The 14,028-nt window shown below is 63.3% G+C and overlaps 1 protein-coding gene across 5 annotated transcripts; it reads right to left on the bottom strand.

The window, feature by feature from the left end:
* Window positions 1-135: 135 nt before the first annotated feature.
* Window positions 136-14,028, bottom strand: SF1 (splicing factor 1). 5 transcript variants are annotated; one of them, XM_071801550.1, is made up of 13 exons: window positions 13,858-13,992; window positions 12,868-12,993; window positions 10,304-10,379; window positions 8,211-8,363; window positions 7,954-8,043; window positions 6,120-6,303; window positions 4,881-4,996; window positions 3,598-3,705; window positions 3,329-3,500; window positions 3,028-3,265; window positions 2,438-2,497; window positions 1,822-1,965; window positions 136-1,220 (listed from the first exon to the last, which is right to left on the bottom strand). In XM_071801550.1, exons 2-13 carry the CDS (start codon window positions 12,920-12,922, stop codon window positions 862-864), a joined length of 1,755 nt encoding a protein of 584 aa, XP_071657651.1. In that variant the 5' UTR covers window positions 12,923-12,993; window positions 13,858-13,992; the 3' UTR covers window positions 136-861. The 5 variants fall into 5 exon arrangements, with proteins under 5 accessions (XP_071657651.1, XP_071657652.1, XP_071657653.1 ...); XM_071801551.1 differs by having other exon boundaries at window positions 2,438-2,492; XM_071801552.1 differs by having other exon boundaries at window positions 3,028-3,500; window positions 13,858-14,028.

The following is a 14,028-nucleotide window of genomic DNA, read 5'->3' as shown; positions in this document are numbered from 1 at the left end:
GGTGTCACCGGGGGGGGCGCGAAACCCGACCCGGGGGGGAGGGGAAGGGACACGAAAACATGGGGGGACGCGAGAAAGGCGGGGGAGGGGCTGACATTAAAAATCGCGGGGGGCACAAGAAACGAGGGACGTGGCTACAGAGTGGGGGCGGGGGGCCCATCCTGCGGTTTATTCATACACAAAAGAAAGCGGGGGGGCGAGGGGGGGCGAGGGGGACTTCTACACGGGGGGGGACCCCGGAGCGGGGAGGGGGGGCACAGGGGAGAGGGGGATCGCAAAATAAAGGGGGTGCCCAGATGGGTGACACTGCCCCCCCCCCCCCCCCGGAGCTGCCCCCATTTTACTGCCCTCCCCCCCCCACCCTGATTTCATACCTGGGGGCCCCATTTGGGGGGGCTGGGGGGTTTAAACCAGTTCATAAGGTGGTCCCGGGGTGGTGGGGGGGCCTCAGTGGATTGGTCGAGATGGGGGAGGGGGTCCCCATAATGGATCAGTCCAGGTGGGGGGTGCCCATGGTGGAGGAGGAAGACCCCCAGAATGGTTCAAGCCCACGGATAGGGGGGAACCCAACAATGGATCAGTCCAGATGGGTGGGGGACCCCATGATGGAATCGTGGGGGGGGGCGGGGGGAATCCCCTGAATGGTTCAGCCCACAGCCGCGGGGGGAGGGGGTCCCTATGGTGGAACAGCCTACGGGCAGGGGGACCCCCGCAATGGATCTGTCCAGACAGGGGGTGCCTATGGTGGAAGAGTCCAACTCCACACGGGGGGGCATTTCCCCTCAGCAACCCCTCCCGATTCGGGGGGTATAACCCCCCCCAGAAAAGGGGGTGTCACCCCGTGCGTGGTCCCCCCCCAGCTCAGTTCTGGGGGGGCGGAGGGGGGGGCGCGGGGGGCATGCCGAAGGGGGGCATGGCGGGCACCCCCATGCCCATCATGGTGACGAAGTTAGAAGGGTCCATGGGGGGGGGCGGCGGGGGCGGCGGGGGGGGCGCGTACATCATGCCCCCGGAGCCAGGGGGTGGCGGGGGGGGCGGGGGGGCCCCGGGGGGGAGGGGGGGCTGCACCCCGGGGGGCAAAGGCACCATGGAGGGGCTGGCGGGGAGCGGGGGGGCCCCCGAAGAAGCCGCCCCCCCCCCCGCCGCACCCCCCCCCACCGCCCCCTGCTGCTGCCAGGGCGGGAGGGAGGCGCTGCCAGCGCTCGTGGTGGTCGTCGTACCTGGGGGGTCGTTAGCAGCAGGGTTAATTGGGGGGTCATTAGGCAGCGGGGGTTAATTGGGGTTGGGGGCACATCCACTCCTGGGGGCCCAAAACTGCCGCCCCCCCCCCCCCGCCGTGGCACAGCCCTGGGAAATGTGACAATTGAGGGCAAAGGTTAATGGGGGAGGTAATTAGGGGGGCCCCAAACCACCCCCCCACCATGGCACAGGCAAAGGCACTGGGCTAATTAACAGTGCACATTAATTTGGGGGGTGTTTTGATCAGGCAGGGATTTAAGAAGGGGTGGGGCTAATCAGGAGCAGTGTTCTAATTAGAGAAGGGGAGGGGGGGATTAATTTGAGGGGGGACCCCCCAAACCCTCCCAACCCCAGGGCAGGGGGGCAGTGACCCAAACTTGGGCTTTTTGTCCCCATACCCCCTGGACTGTCCCCAAACCCCCTGGATTGTCCCCAAACCCTCGTGTTTTATCCCCAAACCCCCACAGATTGTCCCCACACCCCCTGGCCTGTCCCCACACCCTCGTGTTTTGTCCCCACCCCCCCTGGACTGTCCCCAGTCCCCCCGGGATTGTCCCCAAGCCCCCGCCTGCCCGCACTCACTTGGCTGCCACAAGGGGGTGCTGCTGCTGCTGGGGGGCGGCGGCTGCTGCTGCCAGGGGGGCAGGGGCCCGGAGTGGGGGGGCGGCTGCCCACCGGGCGGGGGGGGCGGGGGGGGCAGCATACCCAGCGGCGGCGGCATCATACCTGGGGACACGGGGTCAGCGGGGAACGGGGGGTCAGCGGGGGGCAACGGGGGCGCTGGGGGACAACGGGGGACAACGGGGCAAGCAGGGGCTGCTGGGGGACAATGGGGGGCTCTGGGGGCGCTGAGGGACAATGGGGGGTGTTGAGGGACAATGGCAGGCAATGGGGGCGGCTGGGGGACAATGAGGGATGCTGAGGGTGCTGAGGGACAATGGGGGGCGTTGAAGGACAATGGGGGGCAATGGGGGCGCTGGGGGACAATGGGGGCGCTGGGGGACAATGGGGGACAATGAGGGGTGCATGGGGGTGCTGGGGGACAACGGGGGGCGCTGGGGGACAATGGGGGACAATGAGGGGTGCATGGGGGTGCTGGGGGACAACGGGGGTGCTGAGGGACAATGTGGGGCACTGGGGGACAATGGGGGGTGCTGGGGGACAGCGGGGGGCGCTGGGGGGTGTTGTGGGGTCTCACCTTTTCCCTGGTGCAGCCGATAGACCCCAGAGCCCACTGGCGCATTTCCCAGGTACTGATCTTGGGGGAATGAGAGACCGTCGCCTTAGCGAGGGGGGGCCCGCTCCCCACCCCCCCGCCCCCAGACCCCCTCAAGGTCCCGTCCTGACCCAGGAAACTACTGCGGGGGGAGGGGGCAAAAACTGCCGCCCCATCCCCGCCCAACGTCCTCAACACCCCCACCCACAACGCCCCACCCTCAAAAACTCTTCGCCCCCTCCAGAAAAAACCCGACCTCAAGTCCTTATCTCGGGGGGTGCCAAAAAGCCCCTTTTCCACACCAAAATCATCACCACCCCCCAAATCCTACCAATAAAATCTTGACACCCCCCCCAAAAAACCCCAACTCAGGTCCCCATCTTCAGGGAATGGGACCTTGACCGTGGCTGGCAGGAGTTGCCAAAAACCCCCTTTTCACCCTAAAAATACAACCTCCCACAAAAAACCCTCCCCCCTCAAATCCCCACACCCTCCCCCATATCCTCACCCCCCTCCACCACCAAAATACCCCCCCCATCCCCAGCTTCCCCCCCACCCAGGATTGTCCTTACCCATGTGGTGCGGGCCCGGGTGGCCGGGGGGGTGGGGGCCCTGCCCCATGGGGGGGTGCGGCTGCATCCAGGGGGGGGGCCCGTTGGGGTTGTGCTGCAGGGGGTGCCCCCCCCCGCCGTGGCCGCCGCCCCCCCCCATCCCCGCCATGGGGTGGGGGAAGTTGTGGGGTCCCCCCCCGTGCATGGAATGGTACGGGCGGCTCTCCGAGGGGCTGCTGTTCATCCAGGGCGGGCGGCTCTGCGGGACAGGGGGGTCAGGGGGGCGGGGGGCGGGGGTTGGGGGGTTTGGGGCGGCGCTCACCGGGGGGGGCTGGCTGCTGGGCTGGCTGGCGCGGTGGCCGCTGGCCAGGGGGCTGCTGTTGTGGGCGGCGTTGGAGCTGACGGACACGGGCGCCTCGCCCAGCTCGGCCATGAGCGACAGGTACTCCTTGTCCATGCGCGCCTTGTCCTGCGCCGACTGCGGGTCCCCGGGCCTGGGGGCGCCGAGGTCAGCGGCACGGCCACCCCGGCCCGCCGGCCCCGGGGCTCCGGGGCGCGGGGGCGCTCGGGGGGGTTGGGGGTCCGGGGTACCTGGCGAACTTGCAGTCGGAGGCGATGTGCCCGGCCCCCCCGCACTTGGTGCAGACCGTGGTGTTGGTGATGCTGCGCGTCTCGGTGCTCTGCCAGGGCCGCAGGATCCTGGGGGGGGGGCGCCGTCACGGGGGGGCGGGGCACTGGGGTGGGGGGCTTTGGGGTGGGGGGGGGCTATTGGGGGGGCTATTGGGGGGTTATTGGGGTGCGGGGGGGCTATTGGGGGGTCATTGGGGTGTGGGGGTTATTGGGGTGCAGGGGGGCTATTGGGGGGTTATTGGGGGGTTATTGGGGTGTGGGGGTTTTGGGGTGCAGGGGTGGCTACTGGGGGGTTATTGGGGGTGCAGGGGGGGTTGCTGGGGGTGTTATTTGTGGAAGCGGGGGGATTATGGGGGTGGGGGGGTTACTGGGGTGCAGGTGGGTTATTGGGGGGTTATTTTGGGGTACGGGGGGGTATTTTGGGGGCACGCACTGGTTGTCATCCTCGCGCAGAGGGTTATTGGGGCACAGGGGGGTTATTGGGGTGCACGGGGGGTATTTGGGCATGCACCGGTTGTCGTCCTCACGCAGGGGGGTTATTGGGGCGCAGGGGGTTATTTTGGGGCGCAGGGGGGTTATTTTGGGGTGCAGGGGGGTTATTTTGGGGCACACACCGGTTGTCGTCCTCGCGCAGGGGGTTATTGGGGCGCAGGGGGTTATTGGGGCGCAGGGGGTTATTTTGGGGCACAGGGGGTTATTCTGGGGCACGCACCGGTTGTCGTCCTCGCGCAGGGGGTTATTGGGGCGCAGGGGGTTATTGGGGCACGCACCGGTTGTCGTCCTCGCGCAGGGGGTTGTTGGGGCGCAGGGGGTTATTGGGGCACGCACCGGTTGTCGTCCTCGCGCAGGGGGTTGTTGGGGCGCAGGGGGTTATTTTGGGGCACGCACCGGTTGTCGTCCTCGCGCAGGGGGTTGTTGGGGCGCAGGGGGTTATTTTGGGGCACGCACCGGTTGTCGTCCTCGCGCAGGGGGTTGTTGGGGCGCAGGGGGTTATTTTGGGGCACGCACCGGTTGTCGTCCTCGCGCAGGGGGTTATTGGGGCGCAGGGGGTTATTTTGGGGCACGCACCGGTTGTCGTCCTCGCGCAGGGGGTTATTGGGGCGCAGGGGGTTATTTTGGGGCACGCACCGGTTGTCGTCCTCGCGCAGGGGGTTATTGGGGCGCAGGGGGTTATTGGGGCACGCACCGGTTGTCGTCCTCGCGCAGGGGGTTATTGGGGCGCAGGGGGTTATTGGGGCACGCACCGGTTGTCGTCCTCGCGCAGGGTCCCGTTGAGCCGCGCCAGCTCCCGCAGCTGCATCTTGCGCAGGTCGTTCTGGTCCTCGGGGGTCTCGATCCCCTGCTTCAGGATGTTACGGATCTGGGGACGGCAACGCGTCAGGAGCCCGCCGGCCACCGGGCACCGCGGGGCAGACGGCGCCGGAGACACCGCGGGGCTCAAAATGTCACCAAAATCACTTCAGGGTCAAAATGGCGCCAGAATCACCTCAGAGTCAAAATGGCCACAAAATCACCTCAGGGCTTCAAATGGCCCCGAAGTCACCTCAGGTCAAACGGCCCCAAAGTCACCTCAGGTCCAATGGCCCCAAAGTCACCTCAGAGGCAAAATGGCACCAAAGTCACCTTGGGGCAAATGGTGCCAAAGTCACCTCAAGGCTCAAAATGGCCCCAGCATCACCTCAGGGCAAAATGGCGCCAGAGTCACCGCAGGTCAACCGTCCCCAGAGTCACCCCGGGTCAGCTGTCCCCAGTCACCCCGGGTCACCCGTCCCCAGAGTCACCTCAGGTCAGATGTCCCCAAGTCACCCCAGGTCACCCGTCCCCAGTCACCCCAGGTCAGATATCCCCAGTCACCCCGGGTCACCCGTCCCCAGAGTCACCTCAGGTCAGATGTCCCCAAGTCACCCCAGGTCACCCGTCCCCAGTCACCCCAGGTCAGATATCCCCAGTCACCCCGGGTCACCCGTCCCCAGTCACCCCGGGTCAGATGTCCCCAGAGTCACCCCAGGTCAGATGTCCCCAGTCACCCCGGGCCACTCGTCCCCAGTCACCCCGGGCCACTCGTCCCCAGTCACCCCGGGTCACCCGTCCCCAGTCACCCCGGGTCAAATGTCCCCAGTGTCACCCCGGGTCAAATGTCCCCAGTGTCACCCCGGGTCACCTGTCCCCAGTCACCCCGGGTCACCCGTCCCCAGTCACCCCGGGTCACCCGGGTCACCCGTCCCCAGTCACCCTGGGTCACCCGTCCCCAGTCACCCCGGGTCACCCGTCCCCAGTCACCCCGGGTCGGCCGCCCCCGGAGCCGCCGCGGGTCAGATGTCCCCAGAGTCACCCCGGGTCAGATGTCCCCAAGTCACCCCGGGTCGGCCGCCCCCGGAGCCGCCGCGGGTCAGATGTCCCCAGAGTCACCCCGGGTCAGATGTCCCCAAGTCACCCCGGGTCGGCCACCCCCGGAGCCGCCGCGGGGCGCGGCGCCGCCGCACCTGCTCCACGGCCTTCTTGACGTTGTCCATGGTGTTGGCGGTGACCAGCGCGTGCAGCGGCTCGTCCTCGCCCGGCAGCATCTGCCCGTCCTTGCGGCCCACCTTGCCCTCCTTCACCGAGCCCTTCCCGCGGATCATGATCTTGGCGTTGCACTCCTTCTCGATGTTCTTCAGCGTGTTCCCCCTGCGGGACGGGACCCGCTGGTTACCCCCAGACCCGCTGCGGAACCCCCAGACCCGCTGCGGAACCCCCAGACCCGCTGCGGAACCCCCAGACCCGCTGCGGAACCCCCGGATCATGTTCTTGGCGTTGCACTCCACGTTCCTCAGCGTGTTCCCCCTGCGGCGGCACGGCACGGCACGGCGTGGACCGGCGGCCCGCACCCGCGGGGAACCCGCTGGGAACCCACTGGGGAACCCCCGGACCCCCAGGGAACCCAGGACTCACAGGGACCTGCTGGGAACCCGCTGGTAACCCACTGGGGAACCCAGGACCCACAGGGACCCACGGGGAACCCAGGATCCACGAGGACCCGCGGGGAACCCACTGGGGAACCCCCAGACCCACGGGGACCCACGGGGAACCCAGGACTCACGGGGACCCACAGGGACCTGCTGGGAACCCAGGACCCAGGGAGACCCGCTGGGGAATCCGCTGGGGAACCCCCGGACCCACTGGGACCCATGGGGAACCCAGGACCCACGGGGACCCGCTGGGGAACCCTCAGACCCACTGGGGAGCCCTCAGACCCACTGGGGAATCCACTGGGGACCCCTCAGACCCACTGGGGAACCCCCAGACCCATTGGGGAACCCTCAGATCTGTTGGGGAACCCCCAGACCCCTGGGGAACCCCCTGGGGAGCCCCCCGCCAGGAACGCGGTAGCACCCCCGCATCGTTAGCAATGCAGCCTCATTAAGCACCCCAAAATAACCCAAGGGACACTGAGTCCCCCAAATACGGGGAGAGCAACGGGGTCACCCACACAAACTGGGGGGGGACACCCCCAGACCCACTGGTGTGAGTTGGGAACACTGTGGCACCCCAGCCTCATTAGGTTAATGAGGAGTTGTGGCTCATTAAGCATCTGGCATCGCTAAGAGCCCCCCCAAACTTTTCGGGTGAGGTTGGGGAGTTCAGCCCCCCAAAAGTGGGCGTTACGGGGGTGGTTTGGGGACACTGGGGGCTGCGTTGTGGGGCTGGTTTGGGGACACTGGGGGTGGTTTGGGGACACTGGGGGCTGCGTTATGGGGCTGGTTTGGGGACACTGGGGGCAGTTTGGGGACTCTGGGGGCTGCGTTAGGGGGTGGTTTGGGGACACTGGGGGCTGCGTTAGGGGGTGGTTTGGGGACACTGGGGGCAGTTTGGGGACACTGGGGGCTGCGTTAGGGGGTGGTTTGGGGACACTTGGGGTGGTTTGGGGACACTGGGGGCTGTGTTATGGGGTGGCTTGGGGACACTGGGGGCTGCGTTATGGGGCTGGTTTGGGGACACTGGGGGCTGCGTTATGGGGCTGGTTTGGGGACACTGGGGGCAGTTTGGGGACACTGGGGGCTGCGTTAGGGGGTGGTTTGGGGACACTGGGGGCTGCGTTAGGGGGTGGTTTGGGGACACTGGGGGCTGCGTTAGGGGGTGGTTTGGGGACACTGGGGGCAGTTTGGGGACACTGGGGGCTGCGTTAGGGGGTGGTTTGGGGACACTGGGGGCGGTTTGGGGACACTGGGGGCTGCGTTATGGGGTGGTTTGGGGACACTGGGGGCTGCGTTAGGGGGTGGTTTGGGGACACTGGGGACATTCGGGGGGACACTGGGGGTGTCGGGGGCCCGTCCCCACCTGGGCCCGATGAGGAGCCCCACGAAGTTGATCTCGGGGTACTCGTCCTGCGGGATCATCACCTTGTCGCTCACGCGCGTGGCGGGGGGCCTGCGGAGAGCCGCGTTACACCCCAAAACCACCCCAACCGCCCCAAAACCGCCCCAAAACCGCCCCAACCACCCACCCCAAAACCGCCCCAACCACCCACCCCAAAACCGCTCCAACCACCCACCCCAAAACCGCCACCCCGAACGGGGCCGGGGGGGGACACCCACTTGTAGTCGGCGGGGGGCTTGAAGTCGGGGTTCAGCGCCACCATCTCGGTGATGAGGTTGTGCCGCTCCTCCTCCAGCTTCTTGCGCGTGCGGAACTCGCGCGTGTTCAGCCGCTTGCCCTCGCTGTTGTAAATGGGCTCGGGGGACGGGGACCTGGGGGGACACAGCGCGGGGGGGTCACCCCCAAACCGGGACACCCCTGGGGGGGCGCACCCCCCGCGCCCGCAGGGAGCCCCCGAAAATGATGGCGCCACAGCCGCCCCAGGGGCAAAATGGCGCCAAATGGCCCCCAAATCCTTATCCCCCCGCCAAGGCTGCCCCACTAATTAGCGCCTAATTACCCCCCCTGTACCCTCTCAGAGCCCTTGTCCCGTTTCGGGGCGGTTCGGTGGTTTTTCCCTCGTTTTTTTTGTGGCAAAAGTCCCAGTTTTGCCCGTTCCTGCGTTTTTTTAAGAGGCAAAACTTGCGGTTTTTGGCTGGGGGGCGAAGCTTTGAGCTTTTTGGGCGGATTTTTGGCAGCTCCAAGGGGAAGAGTCAAAGTCGCTTTAGCAGAGCCGGGCGAGAAAAAAGTGTGAATTACGATTAAAAATCAGTGATTAAAAACCAGCGGTTCAGGAGGAACAAAACGGCACAGTTCTGCGGGTTTTGGTTAAATTCTGGACCTTTTTGTGTTTTCACCCGTCCCCAAATTGTCAATTTTTGCGGCTGAGGCTGCAAGGAGGGAAGAAATGACACAAAGCATCAAAAAACCAGCGTCCGGCTTGGGGTGAAAAAGCGGCTTTTCGGGTCCTCGGGCCACCGGGAACTGTCGACGAAAGGTCAAAGTTCATCGCCGCTCGTTAATTACGGTTAATTAACACCCCCCGCCCCGCCGCAGGCCGGCGTCCGCTGGCAATTAGCGCTAACGAGGCCCCGGCTCGTTAACGCCGCTGGAGGAGCAAGGCAGGGTTATAGCACCGATTTGCATGGATTTTCCCCCAAAAGCGCCACCCCCCCCCCCCCCGGCTCGTTAGCGGCGCCTCGTTAACGGGGGGGCGCCCCGCCCCGCCCCTTCCGCTGCAAACGGGGCCAAATCGGGAAAAACAGGGAGAGGGGCTGGAAATGGAGCTTTTGGGAGGGGGTTTCGCCAATCGGGGGAAAGCCCCAAAAGCGGGTGTTTGCGCCCCAAAACGCCACAGGGGGCGGAGCCGCCCCAGCCCCGCCCTCGTTAACCTGTCGGGGGTAATTAAGGGCTAATTAAAACCCTGACGGGGGGTGGGGCTAATTAAGGAGGCGGGGCTAATTAAGGAGGTTTAATGAAGGGCTCCTTCCCCTGCTGTGGGAGGGAGGGGCAAGGTGGAGCCACCCTAGGGCCCCACCCTCATTAAGGTAGTTAGCAACTAATTAAGCACTGTGGCTAATGAAGGGGTAGAGCTAATGAACGAGATGGGTCTAACTAACGAGGCAGGCAGCAGGTGGGGGGATGGAGCTGCCCTGGTACCTGCCCTCATTAGGCTAATTAAGGACTAGGTAAAGTACTGGGGCTAATGAAGGAGGTGGGGCTAATTAAGGAGATGTAACTAACGAGGGAAGTGGGGCTAACTAAGGAGGCGTGGCTAATGAAGGGGGCGGGTTTAACCAAGGGCTCATTTCCCCTGCTGTGGGGAAGTGGAGGCGCATTGGTACCCCACCCTCGTTACGCTAATTAAGGATTAATTAAGTCCCTGGGGCTAATGGGGGGGCGGGGCTAACTCCCGGGGGGGGGGGCGGGGCTACTGGAGGAGAAAGCCCTCCCCCTGCTGGGGGGGAAGGCGGAGCCACCTCAGTGCGCCACCCTAATTCAGGGCTCACTGAGGAGGCGTGGCCAATGGAGGGGCGGGGCTCACTAAAGGGGCGTGGCTAATCGAGGGGGCGGGGCTGAGAAGAAAGCCCTCCCCCTGCTGCAGGGGGTGGGGGGGAGGCAGAGCCACCTCAGTGTGCCACCCTAATTCAGGGCTCACTGAGGGGGCGTGGCCAGCGGAGGGGGCGTGGCCAGCGGAGGGGCGGGCCCCGTCCCGTTCGCGCTGAGGGAGGCGCAGAGTGAAAGAGGAAAGGCCCCGAGCGGGGGGTCCGACCTGTCCTCGGGGTTGGGGGGGATCCCCAGGTCTCCCGTGCGCAGTTTGCGGGTCAGGTCTTCGATCTGCAGTTGCACTGGAAGGAACCCGGTTAAGAGAACAGGGTGGAGAGACACAGTTACCAAAAAACGCACGTTTCGGGCAAAACGCGCCGGCGCTCGTTAGCGGCGCCGCGCTAATTGCGCCGCGCGGGGCCCGCCCAGGGCGGACGTCGCCGGCCTGCGAGCGCCCGCGCCGGCGCTCAATCGGGCGTCGAGAGGCTAAAAACTGGCGCTGCCACCCTGAAACGCGCGCTCCCGCGAAAACAGGCGGCGTGACGGAACAAAGCACGTGGTTATTGCCCCAAAACCACAACCATGGCAACACTGCGGCGTCACCAAAAATACACGTTATTACCAAAAATACACGTTAGCACCAAAAATACACATCGTTATTACCTTAAAATCAGGTGTTGTTGCTACTAAAAACAGCTGTTATTACCAAAAAGAGACATTATCATTACCTTAAAATCAGGCATTGGTACTAAAAATAGATGTTATTACCAAAAATACACGTTATTATTACCTTAAAATCAGGTGTAGTTACCAAAAATAGACGTTATCATCAAAAACAGACATTATTACCTTAAAATCAGGCATTGTTATTAAAAATAAACATTATTATCAAAAAGAGACGTTATCACCCTAAAACCAGGCAGTTGCTAAAAATAGACGTTATTACCTTAAAACAAGGTGTTGTTACCAAAAACAAACGTTATTATCAAAAATCGACATTATTACCTTGGAATCAGGCGTTGTTACTAACAATAGACGTTATTACCCTAAATCAGGCATTGTTGCTAAAAATAGACATTATTACCCTAAAATAAGGTGTTGTTATTAAAAATACACGTTATCACCGTAAAATAAGGCGTTGTTATTAAAAATAAACGTTATTACCCTAAAATAAGGCGTTGTTATTAAAAATAAACGTTATTACCCTAAAATAAGGCATTGTTATTAAAAACAAACGTTATTACCCTAAAGGAAGGCATTATTTTTAAAAACAAACGTTATCACCCTAAAACAAGGCGTTGTTACCCAAACTGCACGTTATCACCAAAAATCGACATCGTTACCACCATGGAATCAAAAGGTCACCACCAAAAGTGGGCGTTGTAGCCCAAAATGCGCCCTGACTGTGGAAAAGCAGCGTTATCAGCCCAAAACGCAGAGGTTGTCGCTCTGAGCGCCCCGTTTTTCCCAAAACCGGCCGTTCTCAGCCCAAAGCCAGGCGCTGCTACCAAAAAGTGACGTTACCAGCCCCAGCGAGCGTCGTTACGGGAGGAACAGGTTGTTACCAAACCGTGACGTTATCACCTTAAAACCAAACCTTGTCACAACGCAAAGGTCGTTACCAAAAACGGGCGTTCTCACCCTAAAACCAAACCTGATGAGCAATAAACCACGTTATCACCAAAACGGGAGTTATTGTTGGGGAAAAATTCAACGTTATGAGCAACATTTTCACCCAAAACGAGAGATCGTTACTAAAAACAACGCGTTAGCGCCCTAAAGCAGCCGTTATTGCCCAAACTGAGCCGTTTGCACCCTCACTATCGCCTAAAACCCTCATTCCTACCCCTACCCAAAGAAACGCATCATTGGCAAGAAAACCACGCTACCCAACAGTTTCTGCCCCAAATCTGGTGGTTTTCACCCCAAATCGGTACCAATTTTGTCCCGCTCTGTTCTCTTCTCCCTCAGCCCCAATTCTGGGGTTTTCTTGCCCAAATCTGGGTGGTTTGGGCCCAAACCGGTACCGATCTATCCGTGCTCCTGCTCCCTGGCCGTCAGCCCCAAACCTGCCGTGTTTCACCCCAAATCAGTACCAATCTATCTGTGCTCCCGCTCTCTGTCCCCCCTGGTCCCAAACCCACCGTGTTTCACCCCAAACCCGCCGTGTTTCACCCCAAACCCGCCGTGTTTCACCCCAAACCCGCCGTGTTTCTCCCCAAATCCATACCGATGTATCTGTGCTCCTGCTCTCTGTCCCCCAGCCCCAAACTCGCCGTGTTTCTCCCCAAACCCGTACCGATGTATCTGTGCTCCTGTTCTCTGTCCCCCAGTTCCAAACTCGCCGTGTTTCTCCCCAAATCCATACCGATGTATCTGTGCTCCTGCTCTCTGTCCCCCAGTTCCAAACTCGCCGTGTTTCACCCCAAACCCATACCATTGTATCCGTGCTCCTGTTCCCTGTCCCCCGGTCCCAAACCCGTGGGTTTCACCCCAAACCGGTACCAATGTATCCGTGCTCCTGTTCCCTGTCCCCTGGTCCCAAACCCATGGCTTTCACCCCAAACCGGTACCAATGTATCCGTGCTCCTGTTCCCTGTCCCCTGGTCCCAAACCCATGGCTTTCACCCCAGACCGGTACCAATGTATCCGTGCTCCCGTTCCCTGTCCCCCAGCCCCAAACCCGCGGGTTTCACCCCAGACCGGCACCGATGCACCCGTGCCCCGTTCCCCGTCCCGCCGCCCCGCACCCGCCGCGCTCCGCCCCACGCCGTTCCCCGCGGTCGGTACCGATGTACGCGCGCTCCTGCTCGCGGGTCAGCCCGGGCGGGATCACCGTGGGCATCCCCGGGATCACCGTCTTCTGCTCCAGGGAGTCCTGGTTCCAGCGGCTGCGCTTCCGCTTCCGCGGGAAATCTGCGCGGAAACACGCGGCTTTGGGCAAAGCCACAACGCGGCCCGGGGCCCGCGGCCGGGGGGGTCCCCGTGGCCTGGGGGGGTCCCCGTGGCCTGGGGGGGTCCCCGTGGCCTGGGGGGCCCATTGGAGATCCCCCCCGCCCCCAGTCTCGGCCACACGTGTCCCAACCCCCCCATCACCCCAATAACGCCCACAGCCCCTCCCGGACCCCCCTTTGCTCCTGCCCCTCCATGCACCCCCCCCAATAACTCTTCTGTCCCCCCATAACCTCCCTGCACCGCTTTGCTCTCAGACCCCCATAACCCCCCTGTGCCCCCAAAAGCCCCCCGACCCCCCAATAACCCCCTGTGCCCCCAATAATCCACTGTGCCCTCCCAATAATCCCCCGGACACCTTTGCCCTCAGCGTCCCCCCATAATTCTCCTGACCCCCAACAACCCCCCTACCCTGTCAGAGCCCCCGGTAACTTCCCTGCCCCCCCATAACCCCCTGGCCCTTTCCTTTCAGCCCCCCCATAACCCCCAGGACCCCTTTCCTTTCAACCCCTCCCCCAATAACCCCCCTGTACCCCAATCCCCCAACCCCCTGGCCGCCTTTCCTTTCAGCCCCCCCAATAACCCCCCTGCCCCCCTATAATCCCCAGACCCCCCTTTCCTTCTCCCCCAATAACCCCCCTGTCCCCCTATAACCCCCAGACCCCCTTTCCTTCCCCCCCAATAACGCCCCTGTCCCCCTATAACCCCCAGACCCCCTTTTCCTTCCCCCCCAACAACCCCCCTGTCCCCCTATAACCCCCAGACCCCCTTTCCTTAACCCCCCCCCATAACTCTCCCGCCCCCCAACCCCAGCCCCCCCGCCCGTACCTGATCTCCGCGCGGCCTTTGCCCCGCGCCCCCCCGCCTCACTCTGCCCGCCGCCTCCTCCGGCTGCCCCCGCCCCTCCCCCCGCGCCCCCCCCGCCCTCCTCGGGCCGCTGCTGGGGGGGGGCGGCCGGGGGCTGCTGGGGGGGCCCCGGCGGCTGCTGCGCGGCGGCCG

Source organism: Patagioenas fasciata, chromosome 39 (genome assembly GCF_037038585.1).
Source record: "Patagioenas fasciata isolate bPatFas1 chromosome 39, bPatFas1.hap1, whole genome shotgun sequence".
Taxonomy (NCBI): domain Eukaryota; kingdom Metazoa; phylum Chordata; class Aves; order Columbiformes; family Columbidae; genus Patagioenas; species Patagioenas fasciata.
This window is presented reverse-complemented; position numbering and strand designations above follow the sequence as displayed.